General features: G+C 36.7%; 1 protein-coding gene across 6 annotated transcripts in view; it reads left to right on the top strand.

Moving 5' to 3' along the window:
* The window catches only part of Arid4b (AT-rich interaction domain 4B), a 121,075-nt gene that overhangs the window by 60,295 nt on the left and 45,538 nt on the right, over nt 1-15,242 (top strand). For all 6 annotated transcript variants that reach the window (XR_005091610.1, XM_028859874.2, XM_028859858.2 and 3 more), the window contains exons 7-11: nt 1,101-1,192; nt 5,671-5,809; nt 9,272-9,351; nt 12,050-12,126; nt 13,283-13,437. Coding sequence is in view for 5 of the 6 variants with exons in the window: in XM_028859874.2 (XP_028715707.1) it covers nt 1,101-1,192; nt 5,671-5,809; nt 9,272-9,351; nt 12,050-12,126; nt 13,283-13,437 (543 nt within the window). In the remaining variant the exon portion in view is untranslated. The remainder of the gene's footprint in view (nt 1-1,100; nt 1,193-5,670; nt 5,810-9,271; nt 9,352-12,049; nt 12,127-13,282; nt 13,438-15,242) is intronic.

Here is a 15,242-nt window from a genome sequence, read left to right as displayed (position 1 = left end):
GGTAAGGAGAGTATATAGAAGGGAATGCAACCTACATCTGTGTATTCCTTTCCCTTTATTTGGTTTCTCTTGCAGGGTGCTCAGGATCAAACCTAGGTCTTTGTGCATGCTCAGCAAGTGCTCTGCCCTATCATAGATAACTCTTTTTATAATGCTCTAATATGTAACTTTAAGAAATCTTACTTTAAGTTCCTCAGCCTTATTTCGACAATTTTCCCAGGAATCCATCATTTCTCCAGCACTCAGGAAACTATCTCCTAACAGCAAGCATTCTGTTGGTAGGAAAGGGGGGGGGGGTGTGTGTTGAAAAGAAAATAGATACATTGTCAACACTGATCATCAAAGGGTCAAAGTTAATTAAGGTAGTGTCTTTGAAGTGCTACCTTAGTTTTTAGATCTACTTTCAGGAAATAAAGGCTGAAAAAAGTACAAGAGAAGCTTGTGAAAAGTGCATTCTGGTGTGCTGTGTAGTTAATATCAAGGAGGATACTCATTTTCATAACAGCACTTATATTGTGTGTTGCAGATTAAAAGGAAAACAAGAAATTAAATAGTAAAGTCATATTTTAAACATTTTCTTTAGAAAAGATTTAAGGCAGAAAACATTTGACAAATTATATCTTTGGAGCCCCCTTTCCAGCTACTGGTGCTTATCTTGATGGTTAATTTTGTTTCAGTTACTTGTTATAATTTTTTTTTTTTAATGAATCCTGATTTGCTATGAGCAAGGAAAATTTTTGAGCTGTGATTGGCCTCATCCCAGGAATTAACCCTTATAAGTAGGAGTCTACTTCATATGTGTGTTTTGGGTAAGCTATTGGTTGTTTTGTATCTTAGTGATTTTTGAGTGTGTGTGGCCTTAATGAATCTTCTAGACAGGCAGCTAGGGCTTTTTTTTCCCCTCTCTTCTTCCCCTCTCCCAAGTATGGGCTCATTCATCTTTATTCTAAAGCTTTGAAGCTAGAATATTCTTTGATTAGGAAAGATGTAGCCTTCTTGGAGAGAAAAAAAATTTAATTTCAAAATATGAGCATATTTCACTGGTTTGGTTTAAAATGAAGAAGTAATAACTTTTGATGGATTTGTGTTCTCACCCACAGACACTAGACCAGCTCCCACTCACCAACCCTGAGCATTTTGGCACTCCAGTCATAGGAAAGAAAACAAATAGAGGAAGAAGATCTAATCATATGTAAGTCAATTTTCATAACTGTTAGTGAATTTGAATTCATTTCTTTCTAGTGTTGTTTCAATAGTTATGATTTATAAATTGTAATTTGCAAAATGCTAACGAGATCTTTCGGTTATACCAGTTTTAGTAGCAGATTTGGACTCCCCATCATGGTCCTAAGCTCCATGCATGTCCGCTAGCCTTAACAGCTGGGTTTACCTTCAGGTCTTTCTCATATATCTTGATGCTGCTTTTGGAGTAGAACTAGTCAGTTGTCTGACTAGTTTTCTGATATTGTGCCTTTAAATGTCATCGATAAAATTTCATTTCTTACTATTATAGTGGTAGTTTTCTTTCTTAGTACCTATGAGACAAATACCTTGAAGGGTTAAAAACAACTTCCTTGAAGCAAGAAACAGAAGTTGGAGTGGATGGGACAACAAAAATAATTTTAACTTTTATTCTCTCAGTGTTATCTTTATAAAAATTAATGATTTGGATTAAAAATTTATATATTAAAAATAAAATATGATTCTGAAATAAAATATTGTTAACAACTAAAAATAAATATTGGATTATTAAAAACCTTAAGTGAATGCTTTCAGTATATAAAGTCAGATATTAAATCTGATTGTTTCTGAACCCTCAAGATGGAAGGTGGGTAAGCACACTCAATACTGTTTAATTTCAGTCTCACATCCACTGGTGAGGATAACTATCTGGAGAGATGGCTCAGCAGTTAAGAACTATTGCTTCCCTTGCAGAGGACCAGTGTTTAGTTCCAGTACCCACCCACATTGGGCTACCACTGTAACTCCAACTCCAGGGGATTTGATAACTTGGCTTCTGTGGGTATCCTCTCTCGCTCCTGAACACACACAGATACTTCTCTCTCTCTCTCTCTCTCTCTCTCTCTCTCTCTCTCTCTCTCTCTCTCTCTGTCTCTGTCTCACTCTCTCTCTCTCTCTCTCTCTCTCTCTCTCTCTCTCTCTCACACACACACACACACACACACACACACACACACACACACATCTTATATAGCAAGTACAGGTTTGAGGGTATTTGGATAGACTTGTCTGGACGAGCAGTCCCAGTGCAAAGTCTAGAATACAAGGACTATATAGAATGATCATGTATTTACAAGAAAAGATATCATGATTATATGTCAGTATGTAAAGAGATCTCCCTCCTGGCTGGCTTCGAACTCAAGTCTGTAGACCAGGATGGCATGGAACTCACAGAGATATGCCTGCCTCTGCCTGGGATTAAAGGCATGCACCACCACCACTTGGCTAAGAATTGTTTTTTTTATTTTGAAAATTAGAGTAAAATTTCAATATTTTACCATTTTACACATCACCCAGAAATGCAAGAATAAATTCAAAATAGATTTAATATGGAATATCACATAGATTTGATCTATTAAAATGACTAAAAGACATACTAGAAAGTCTTTAATGTTAAAGAAAGAAACAGTTCAGCATTGAACATGAGAATGAAGTTATGTAGGTGCTGCTTCTTAGTAACTAGCAAACACGTTAAATCAGTTATTCTGTTGAGAATCTCATCATGCAGTGAGAGATGGGATTTACATGTGATGTTTGAAAGCTGGGGGGTTTTGGAGAGGAAACCCACCTCTGTTTCTGGTTTTACTGGCTATTGCTCACCTCTCACTACTGTGGTTGGTGGTCTCAGTGCTGAGGGTTCTGATAGTGTTCTTGCTTGGTGCATCGTAAGTAAATATCACAGCTTGAAATACCCCTCTCTTTATCTCAGTTCGTCCTCCTGTTTCTTATCTCTACAAAAGAGTCTTGGACCTAGATTGTAAGGGCATTCTTGTGACCTTCATTTCCTTTTCACTTACTCCTTTGAAAAATGTCTTCATTATGGTTCTAACAGTGGTCACTTCAAATGTATGTTTAGCCAGGCCTGGTGTGGCATTCCCCTCTAATCCTAGCTCTTGGGAGGCTGAAGCAGGTAGATGACAAATTTGCAATCAACCTGGGATACATAATAAGACCTTGTTACAAACAACCAAAATAACCAATTCTTTTTGTACAAATGTAAGTAAGGTTATATTTTCCTAAGTTTCCCAGGACTTCATTGTCCCAATATTGTAGAACTACCTTTGTTTTTCTTTCAGCAACTATAAATCTACATACTGGTTAATGTGCCCCATTTATTCTGAAATTTATTGTTTTTGATACCGTCCACTTAATTTACAGCCTGCCTTTAGTTAATCCTAGTTAAGTCCAAGAATTTTTCAAGACCAACTTTACCTTGTTAATTATATAAAGTAAGTTATTGTTCTTACTGTGTAAACTCAACTGCATTTTACCCTTACCGTGTTCTTGTTTTGGAAAGAGGTTGTGTTTTATTCTGCCCAAGGAAATCTGTGGCGCGAATTCTAGTTGGTCTTAATAAAAACCCAGAGTGAGAGATCAGGGTGAAAGTTAGCACATCAGCCAGTCACTAGAAAGACTTAACCTTTAGAAATCCTCAGACTGAAAGGCTTGAGCTCCTGTCTCCACTCAGCCTTATCATTTTCTGTTTCCTCCTCCCAAGTGCTGGAATTAAAGGCATGAGATCCCAAGTACTGGGATATTAAAGGTTGTGTGCCACCACTGCCTGATCTCTAGTGGCTAGCTCCACACTCTGATCTCCAGGCAAGCTTTATTTGTTACAGCACAAATAAAATATCATCACAAAATACAATATTTAGAATTATAGACTTGTTTCTGTGTGCTTTACTCCCTAGCTTTGTTATTGTTTTTCTTTGGTTTTTTTCAAGATAGTGTTTCGGTGCCTGTCCTGGATCTCGCTCTGTACAGAGCCTTGAACTGACAGAGATCCGCCTGGCTCTGCCTCCCAAGTGCTGGGATTAAAGGCGTGCGCCACCACTGCCTGGCTACTGTTTTATTTTTAATAACCTGTTAAAAGTTTGTTTAGGAAGATTTTGAGCTTCTGCTATCACTTCCCATCAGGAATAAAGCCTAACGAAATTTGCAGGTTTTTTTGTTTGTTTGTTTGTTTTTTTCCCTAACAGAGGTTTTTGTAAGTTTCACCCTATAACAGTGCTAACAAATATCTGGAAAATTAATGTCTTAATTTAATATTTATAGGTCTGTGAATTTGGTTTGTATATTATAAACAATGCCTTTTAAAATTTTGTTACTTAGAATTTTAAATATGCTCACAAAATTGTTCAGGAGTTGCTACTTTGCTGTTATCTGATCCCAAAAGATACTTTTTTTTTTTCTCCTAAAAATTAATCTTTTTAAAGTCTATAACACATGAAGTATGAAATTGATTCTGACTTGTCTAAAATAAAATGACTTGTTGAAACTAGAATTGCGTTTGAGCTGTTAGTTGTTAGAAATCTTTTTTTCAGTATTAATTGTGGATTTTCTTGTCATGATACTCAATATAAGGTATGTTTTCTTTGTCTTTTTCTCCTTTTTATAGAATTATGTGCAGCTTTTTTCTAATGTCAAGGAAGTATAGTGCCTGATTTCAGATTTTTCTTTTTGATAGTTGACATCTTCCTCATTTAGTAGCCCAGTGCAGTATTCTGAGTTCCTGTAAGGTATTTTACAGCAACACAGAAGAACCATGCTGAACTTCTCAGTTCATTTGCTGTTAAGGATTGCTGTGGTGGTTTCTTAACTAGATTGTCTCCTTGCCCCCTCAAAGTAACTTCCAGTTAAAAAGAAAATCTGCCTTTTTGTTTTAGATTTTATTTTCTGTGTATGGATGTTTTGCCTGCAATGTATGTCTGTCCACCACCATATATATGCATTGCCCACAGAGGCCAGAAGTGGGCATTGATTCCCATGGAACTAGAGTTAGAGAGGCTTGTGAGCCACCACATGAGTGTTGAGAATCTAACCTGTTCCTCTCGAAGAATAGCCAGTGTTCTTAACTCCTGAGCAGCCGTCTCTCCAACCCTTGCCTTCTCCCTTTTTAAGTTTTCTCAGTATTAGGAATGCCAGAAGACTATCTCCTTGGATGTTTACAAATTGACCCCGGGATCTCCTATCTTGTAATATAGTACTGGGATATGTAGTATGGGCCTTCAGCTTTTTCAAGATTTGGGGACTCGTTGTGCTATTCTGGTTTTTCTCCTTAATCTTTGTTTTATCTTTTGCGACATGTCTTGATATGTAACCCAGGCTAGCCTCAAGCTTCAGATCCTCCTGCCTAGTCCTCCTGACTGTTGGTTAGAATTCTAGGTGTGCACTACTATGCCTATGCCTTCCTTCTCCCTTATTTTTCAAAATAGTAAATTCCAAAGTTTATGGGGGATATGATGTACTTTGTTTGAAGATAAGCTTGCTGTTACTGTTTGGAGATTTAGAGAATGATTTAAAATGGAAAAGAGTTAATTTTCAGCTTTTGGGGAAAGTGGGAAAGTTCTGAAATAGCCTGCTAACTATTGGTTTATTTATCTTCCTGAAGGTAAATGAGAATGTCTTATTTTTTTTTTTTCTTTCTAGACCAGAGGAGGAATCTTCCTCCTCATCCAGTGATGATGATGAGGATGATAGGAAACAGACTGATGAGCTACTAGGCAAAGTTGTTTGTGTAGATTATGTTAGTTTGGATAAAAAGAAAGCACTGTGGTTTCCTGCACTGGTAAGTATTGAGTATGAAAGACTAAATTTTTTTTTTTTTTTTTTTTTTTTTTGCTTTTCAAGACAGGGTTTCTCTGTGTATGTAGCCTTGACTGTCCTGGAACTCACTCTGTAGACCAGGCTGGTCTCGAACTCACAGAGATCCACCTGCCTCTGCCTCTGCTTCCCAAGTGTTGGGATTAAAGGCATGCACCACCGCCGCCGCCGCCGCCGCCCAGCTAAATTCTTGTTTTTTTAAAATACATATTTGGGGACGCCTGGGAGATGGCTCTGCAGTTAAAAGCACTGGCTACTCTTCCAGAGGTACTAAGTTTAATTCCTAGCACCCACAGAGTAGTTCACAACTATCTATAGTGGGATCTGATGCCCTCTTCTAGCATGCTGGTTCTGTATTCAGATAGAGCACTTATATACATAAGATACATACAATTTTAGTTTATGTGTATGAGTATTTGCTTTTATGTGTGTATATGTACCTGTGGAGGCCAGAAGAAGGTGCTGGATCCCTTGAAGTCGAAATTATAAACAACTGTGAGCTGCCAAGTGGGTGTTGGAAACTGAACCTGGGTCCTGTGCAGGAGCAACACGTGCTCTTAACCACTAAACCATGTTACTGCTGAGCCATTCACTTCCCCCTCCCTTTTAAAGACAAGGTTTCATGTAGTACAGTTTGGCCTCCAGTTATCTGTGTAATTAGGTTGACTTTAAATTCTTGATCCTCCCACCTTCACCTCCCAAGAGCCAGGGTTACAGGTGTGTACCACCCACGCCTGGCTAGGAACAGTTTAGTTTTTTAACTAGCTGAGTTTATCAGGGAAACATTGGCTTTTCTAACCAGTCGGGTTTTTTAGGTACAAAATAGGAGAGAGTGTCTTGCCTCATTAAATCAATAAAGATTATTTCCCAGATTTTTTCATTACAAACAAGTCTAAGGTGATGTCTAAGAGAGGTGGTTTTTGTAATGAAGAAACTGGGTGTTTTGGGTAGAAAAGTCATGATGTAAACTTTTGGAACTTCTAAGTCCTCTATGAAGTCTAAAATGCAAAAGAAGGGCAGACTTTTTGTGAATTGACACTCATATTCTTATTGCCAGGTCAGCCATTGCTCAGCTGGTAAAGGTTTAGCTTACTACCAGCCCCGATGATCTGAATTCCAGACCTGAAACTTAGGAGTAGAAGTAGAGAACTGACTCCTGCCATTTGTCCTCTGATCTACACACTCCTGCAGTCCTCCCTTTACCCCAAGACTGTTAAAAAAAAAAAAAAGGTTTAAAGAGGAATGCTAGAAGGGTGTGTGTGTGGGGGAGGCACTTTGATAAAGACACTGTTTATATGTGCAAATAAAATGTACTTCTGTGAAACAACTTAGCCACATATGCACACAAACTCTGTGACTTTGATTAGCCAAATTAAGGACTACCCTACCCCCGCCCCTACTGGGGTCCTAGGGTCAGGCTGCCTGACTTGATTTTATTTTTGGTTTTCGAGACAGGGTTTCTCTGTGTAGCCTTGGCTGTCCTGGAACTCTCTGTAGACCAGACTGGCCTCTATCTCACAGAGATCTGCCTGTCTCTGCCTCCCAAGTACTGGAATTAAAAGTGTGTGCCATTACCACCTAGCCATTCCTGGCTTTATATAATTGCTAGGGATTCTAATTCATGTCCTATTTGAAAGTTTTTTTAAAGTTAAATTTAAATTATTTTATGTTTCTGTGTGAGTGTATACTATGTGTATGAGGGTGCCTATGAGGTTAGAAGACATTGGATACAAGTGGTTGTAAGCCACCTGACTGGCATCTGCTGGAAGAGTATGAAGTATTCTTAACTGAGACATCTATCCAGCATGTCTTTTGTTACTTCTTGAGATAATATTTTTTTCTATGTAATTAGGCAGATCTTGAACTAAAGAACCTTCTGCCTTAGCTTTCCATGTGCTGGTATCACTAGGCTGAGCCACAGTGCCCAGTGACAGTATCTTTTTATAAACCCTTCTTTGGGCCCTTGTTTCAAACAAGATAAGTAGCCTCATTTAATCTTAATTGAAACTAGGAAATAAGTGGTATATATTCCCTTTTTAAAGTAAGGAAATCTCAAGTTTGGCGGTTTCATGGTCCTCCTTTTCAGTCTTCATTAAGTTCTCCTAACTAATTATAGTGTTGTGATTCAAGTTTATAAAATGTGACTGTTCTCTTCAGGGTTATGTCCTCTTCTCTTTATAGCTTCAGTTGGTACTAGGGAATACCGCGATGAACAGCTGTATGTGCATTTACAAAATCTGTAGCTCATAGGGAGCTCATGGGCTGCAAGTTTCAGAATACTTTTTGTTTGTTATTTTTTAATGTTTTATTTTGAGACAGGCTGGCCTAAAACTTGATGAGTAGTTGAGGGCAGCCTTAGACTCCTGATATTCCTGTCTCTGCCTCCTGAAGTGTTTTGATTACATAACATTTGGCTTAATAAGATTTTGATCCCTAAATTTTATTAACTTGGATAAGTGCAAGACTTGTATATTTGCCAGTTAGTCATCTTGAAGCTTGAGACCCAGACTCTTTATTTTCTCCTTCCTCTCGGCCCCTTCAGTAGCTTTCTTTTTACATGCCATTTGCAAAAGACAAAACCAAGTTTTTCTTCTTGTCTGTCTCACCTTTCTACTTTTGGTGCTTTTTCTCCCTTAAATTTTCTGTTGCCATTACTTGACATGCAAGCCATTACTCACCTAGGTCACTACAGCAGCTGTAGCTTTCAGCTCTTATACTTATGTGGGCCATTCTCTTCATAGCAAGACATTTTTTTTTTTTTTTTACATTTTTATTTATTTATTTTTGGTGGGTGTGAGTGCTAGCACATGCCTATGGAGGTCAGAGGACAATTTGTGGAAATTAGTTCTTTCCTACAGTGCTAGTCCTTAGTAATCTAACTCAGATTGTCAGTCTTGACAGCAGGAATCTACTCACTGAGCCATCTGATTGGCCCAATAATTCACTATCTATTTATTTATTTATTTATTTATTTATTTATTTATTTATTTATTTATTTAAATTTTGAAATTGTACTTATTCATGGGGCATATGCCATGGCCTTACGTATAGTGTGCATGTGGAAGTAAGAAGACAGCTTGTTGGTTAGTTCTCTCCTAACACCACCTGGGTTCTCAGGATTGAATTTATGGAGTACTCTGGCCTGGAACTCATGGAACAGAGACCTGCCTGTCTCTCCTTCCTGGTGCTAGGATTGAAGGCATGTGTCCCTATGCCCAGCTGTAAAGCAAATCTATTACAACATACTTTTGTGTTAGATCATTCTACAAGCTTTTAGCATTTGGTATATGAGACTCTGGGTACACTGGCCCTTGTCCTTTCTTCAGCCCCATAGTGCTGCCCTACACCTTCAGAAACATTTAGATAGCAGGTGTGTAAATAACTAAATATACTTTCACTTATGATAGTTCTATACTTTCTTTTAAAGGTGGTTTGTCCTGACTGTAGTGATGAGATTGCTGTGAAAAAAGACAATATTCTTGTTCGATCTTTCAAAGATGGCAAATTGTAAGTATTGTTCATGTGATTTTTAGAATCTATCCCATGTAAGCCAGGTTTTCCAAATTAGGATGTTAAATGATAAGTTTAGTTATTCCTTTTGACCTTTATGCCTTTATACTTCAAAGAGAATGGCTTTCACACTCTTTGGAAGTCTTAGGGTGTCTTTCTTTACTCATTGGGTCTGCTACCATAGACATAGCAGTATCTTAGTCATGTATAACTTGATGGTTTTTTTAGGCAGATTTGATGTTTAATGGATCTAACGAGCTCCTAATATGCTGTTTCTTCAGTGTTGTTTATTTACTTGTGGTGGGGGGTGCGTTAGTGTCATTGTGTACATGTAGAGTTCAGAAGACATCTTGTTGGAGTTGTTTCTCCTTCTACCATGTGGGTTATGGGGACTCAATTCAGGCTCTTAGGCTTGACACCATGTATCTTTACCTGCTGGGCCATGTCAGGGGTCTTAGGGTTTGCTCTTGATTATTTACTCTTTATTTCTAACTAAGATATATTGCAATGGCTCTCAATCTGTGGGTCATAACCCCTTTGTGGGTTGAATGACCCTTTCACAGGGGTTGCCTAAGACCATCAGAAAGTACGGATATTTACATTAGGATTCATAACAATAGTAAAATTACAGTTAGGAAGTAGCAATGAAAATGATTTTATGGTTGGGGAACTATATTAAAGGTTGCAGCATTAGGAAGGTTGAGAACCACTAATTGAATGGCTTCTTACCATGATCTTAGGATTTTAATGTATTTTTTGAAAATGCATTCCACATGGCAAGAAAGCAGTCTTTCTTGAAGAAGTTTTTTTATAAAAGAGTTCTGAATTTTCAGTTTTACTTAGAAGAATTAAATAGATATAGAAACTGTATGTTTCCTTTTCTCTTTCCCTTCCTCCTCTTCCCCAGCCTTTTCTCACTCTCCCGGGCTCAATATCATACCATTTCAGCCTCCTAATAACCAGGACTACAAGTTCATGCTACTATGCACAGATGAAGCAAAATAATTTTCTCCTGAGTCTTACTAGTTGTCAGTACCTTTAGGTCACCACTTCTTGAGGTTTAGTGTTTAGGTTTTCAAGTTCTGAAAAGTAAATTTGAAAATAATCTATGAAAACAACTTTAACAAAATTGAGATAATCAAATACATTTCAACACCAAATTTGAGTACTTGTTTCATATTAAGAAATAAATTACATCTGGGGGAGTAGAGGGATGGGGAGATGGTAGTTAAAGGGCATAAGAGTTCAGTTTCATGCTTCAGAGTCTTCCAGATAATGTGGCAGTTGTAGTTCTTGCTTGATACATCTTATGTACTTGGTATTTCTCACTCCCCACTCCATTCCCTCAAAAGGTAACTGTCAGGTAATAGATGTGTTAATTAATTGAATTGTGGCAGTCATTTCTTATAGTATGTGTGTGTTAAATTATCACACTGTATGCTTTAAATATGTACAGTTTCATTTGCCAGTTACTTCTGGCTAAAACTAGAAAAGGTAATCATGTTTAGATATTTAATAATATACTTTCATTAAAGTGTTTTAAAGATTCATAATGAAAAATGAAGTATATAATGTGTGGAGGTGGGAGGGAGGTATGTAGAGCTGTAAATGAAACAGTGAGTTTCTGACTGCTGTGATCTGACTGAGGTGTGTATGAGACTTATTTGCACAATTGTTACCCACTTTTGTATGCCTGAAATTTTTAAAATAAAAGATTTAATTTTTTAAAATTTAATTTTATATGTATGAATGTTTTGCCTGCATGTATGTCTGTGTGCACTTTTGTGTTTCTGGTGTCCTTGGAGACTAGAAGAGGGTGTCAGATCCCTTGGACCTGGAGTTGCAGACAGTAGTGAGCTTCCTTATGGGTGCTAGGGATCAAAGTCTGGTCCTTTTGAAGAACAGACATGCTCTTGACCCCTGAACCATCTTTCTAGCCACCAAACAAGGTTTTAAAGAGAAGGAGCATTGAAAATTCTGTTTTCACAATTTGGGTTTTTTTGGTTTTTTTTAAATTTTTTAAATTTTGGGTTTTTGGTTTTTGGTGGTGGTGGTGGGGGACGATTAGTACAAACCAAATATAGAGACGCCAAATTTTAGTTTATTTAAATTAGAGAATAATAAATGGTATTATTATTTAACCTGTCCCAGTCTTTTGCATAACTCTCCTTAGGCTTGAGACATTCCATAAGAAGCCCAATTTCATTTTAGAAGTTAATTTATAATCCTAAAATAATTCTTGAAACATTGTTGAGAACACCCCCAGAACAAAGAAAAACAAGAGAAATTTATTAACAGGCATATTTTTATCCTACCTTAAACTAATTTCATTATTATCCCAAGATAATGGCAGGTTTTACTGTTGATTTCTTCCTCATTCCATTTATGTGTTCTATCATTCAAATGCTTGTTTTCGTTATTACATTGCTGTAGAGGTTCAGCATTTGTTTCTAGGCAGAGGACTGTTTGATACCATTTCCCTCTTTTCTGGTTCTGGAATTTGAACCCAGGTATAAATGAAACAAATCTTAAGGTAGGATTCTTCCATAGACAGTGTGTGATTGGAACTTATAGCCCTATGTATAGTTGTTTTTTATTACTCATACTAATGTTCTCATTTTTTGATATTTGTCTGTGATTTGATGACTGTGGTCTTAATCTCTCATTTTCTCATCTTTATAATTGAATAATGCAGTACTTCAGTTCCAAGAAAAGATGTCCATGAAATTACTAGTGACACTGCACTGAAGCCCGATGCTCTGTTAAAACCAGGTAAGGGAACAGGCTTGGAGAGATTATAAGTCATTTAAAACCTTCTTTTTTGTTTTTGTTTTTTTAGACAGAGTTTTTCTGTGTAACTGCCCTAGAACTCACTCTTTAGACCAGGCTGGGCTTGAACTCACAAGAGATCTCCCTGCCTCTACCTTCCAAGTGCTGACATTAAAGGCACATGCCACCGCCACCTGGTATAAATTAATTTTCTTGACTTTTTAAGTTTTCTTTTACTTATTAACATTTTTCAGTAGATTACATTTTGAAAACTCATGTATCTTGTTATATATCTTTCTTTGGTAGAAGTTCTAATTAAGGTAATAATCTGGAACAGCAGTTAAAAAAACATATTATTAGCTATTTCAGTAATTTGAATTTTCCCTAGTAAACTCACTATTGATTTACAGGGTTGACAAAATCTTGGTAATTTTGATTTGTTAACTCTGCTAATAAATATTCCCAGGCAAAAGACTCTAATAGTTATATCTAACAGAGAAGATATAATACTGTAATTGCCTTTGTTACTTCCCTTTTTTTCCCCATTGTAAATTACTGTTTTCAGGTTTTTTTTTATCTGTTACAGTCAGTAGACTGCCTTAAAATCATAACGAATTATGACTTTTATAATTAATACCACATAGTATAAAAAGTTAATTGTTTCTAGCCAATTTTAGTTTAAACTTATTATTAACAGAATTTCAAGTTTGGTTCAGTTAGAGTTGCAAAGAACATTTCTAGTTAGTTTTTTTTTGTCCTTGATAATGGTACTATTTTGTAATTGCTGAATAAAACATCGACTCAACTTTTTAAAATTTGTTTGTAGTACATAAGCTTAATTTCCATTTAAAAGAAGAAAATTGCTCGTTTCCTCTTGTTTTTGTTTTTATCTAAGAACCCTTCCAGGGGTAGCGATGGGCTTCACTAGGTAGAATGTGGGTCTCCTGTGTCTACAATTAAAAGGGTGGAGTGAGTGACTTCATAGAACAGCTTAGCACAGAACTAGGAACCGAGCGCACACTTAACAAATGTCAGTGCTAACACCACAGCTTATATCATAGGTAATAGTTTGAGACAGTTCCGTTGTCATATTTAATATTTTTAGATAATTCAGTTGTTTTAATCTGTCCAGTTTGCTAACGTTATAATCTGTTTCTAGCCTTTGATCAGGCACTTGAGTTTCACAAAAGTAGAACTATTCCTGCTAACTGGAAGACTGAGTTGAAAGAAGATAGCTCCAGTAGTGAAGCTGAGGAAGAGGAGGAGGAGGAAGATGATGAAAAAGAGAAAGAAGATAATAGCAGTGAAGAAGAGGTAAATAAAAACAGTTGATGCCTTTTAAAATGTTAAGTAATGTTTTACTGTTAGTAATCTTTTCTTCATAAAATTTTGTCTTATCAATTTGTTTTCTTCTTAGCTGAAAACAGAAATGTCGGCTTGAAGGGTTCAGAGTAATTTGATACTCTCATCTTAGGTGATTTTGGGGGGCTTTCACTTTTTAAGATGACTAAAATACTACCTAGTCCTTAGCTGGTTTGCACTGTCATGTCGATAGTTACCACCTTATGATAGGTGTACATCTTTACGATTACCATCATACTTCGGAAAAGTGTCCAGAATAATGTCCAGCCAGCATTAAAGAAAAAAGTGAAGGTTAACATCTTTTAGATTCATGGAATGCAAGCATTTCAATTTCATACACATGGGTTTCCTCTTGCATTAATTTTGGTCATGGAGTTAAAATTTTAGGTTTTATTGTGACTTCAGGTCTGCAGGTGACAGGTACTCTAACACAAAAAATTACCGAGTAAGTGATGTGCAGATAATAACACCTACTGTATTGATCATGAAGTGAACTGTGTTTTTTATTTGGAAAATCACAGTAATTTCTGTGAATATTTAGTGTTTTCAGTTTGGGGATTTTATCATTTAATTGAAGTAAAAAAATTAATGAAATAAGAGTTTTTTGGAAGTTATGTTTTAGAGTGCTGTGACAAAGGATAGCATAGAAACTTTTCTGTTTCAGTCTGGCCTAGGTCTGCCTTCATTTTAAATGTTAAAATGAGAACTGTGGTTGAGGTATTGTTTGGCTGCTTGCCTGGCATGCTGGAGGCCCTGGCTTTTACCTCCAGTATTTTATAAGTAGTTAAAAGTTAAAAGGACTAATTCTGTGTTTAGAATCTCCATGATGGTCTAGCTTCCATGATGGTCTAGCCTCTGCCCCTTTCTCGTGTTTGTCTCTGTGCCCTTTCCCTGTGAACTCTGAGCTGTAGCAGCAGCTGCTTACATACCTTGCTGCTTCTCATCTTTCACACAGTTGCACCAATGCCTCTCCCCTGTCCATTCCTCATCCTGCATGTGTGTGTGATAGTAGTAGCGGTGGGGACTGCCCAGCAAACTTCTGGTCAGTTTCCAAAACTGCAGAAGCACAACATCCCTCAGATTAGGAAACTTCATCCCTCCATGCTCTGAAGTAGAACTTTTTTGTGTCCTTTTTCCCATGTATTTTTATATGTGCTTACATGCACCTCACACTCTCCCTTACCACTCTTATTTAAGCTTATTGCCTGTTTTTCTGTCTTACTAATATTTGAAAGCTCCCGAAAGAGAGGTTCCCTATGTTATCAGTATTCTCATATTCTCAGCGTTTTCATAGTACATAACCTCTAAAGATGGTCAATAAATATCAGTTATCAAACATTTTATTGCTTAGATTTGTGTTTTAGAAGTATTTTTACAAAGCAAATCTGGGTTGGGGGTGCTGGTGGAAGCAAATCTGATCACTAGTCAAACGTTTTCAGTTCAATACAAACTTAGATGTTTATGGAATAGAAACAAAGTTGATGTGGCTGAAGTCAAAATATTTTACCACAGTAACATTTAGGATAATTTCTTAATCTTTTTTTTCTTTATATTTATATTTGACTGCCTTACCAAAACCTGACATGTGGGCTGTTTAAATTAAGAAATATGGTTTATCATAACCAAGCTAATAGTTGTCAATTTTCTTTGTCTAAGTACCAACCAAATAGTTTATTGATGTGAATGTTTTGTTTTTTAAAATTTACTGTCTTTTGCTCCAAAAAATTCTCCTCAAAACAAAGGGGAAAATTCACTAG

This window comes from Peromyscus leucopus, chromosome 5 (genome assembly GCF_004664715.2).
Source record: "Peromyscus leucopus breed LL Stock chromosome 5, UCI_PerLeu_2.1, whole genome shotgun sequence".
Classification (NCBI taxonomy): Eukaryota; Metazoa; Chordata; class Mammalia; order Rodentia; family Cricetidae; genus Peromyscus; species Peromyscus leucopus.
This window is presented reverse-complemented; position numbering and strand designations above follow the sequence as displayed.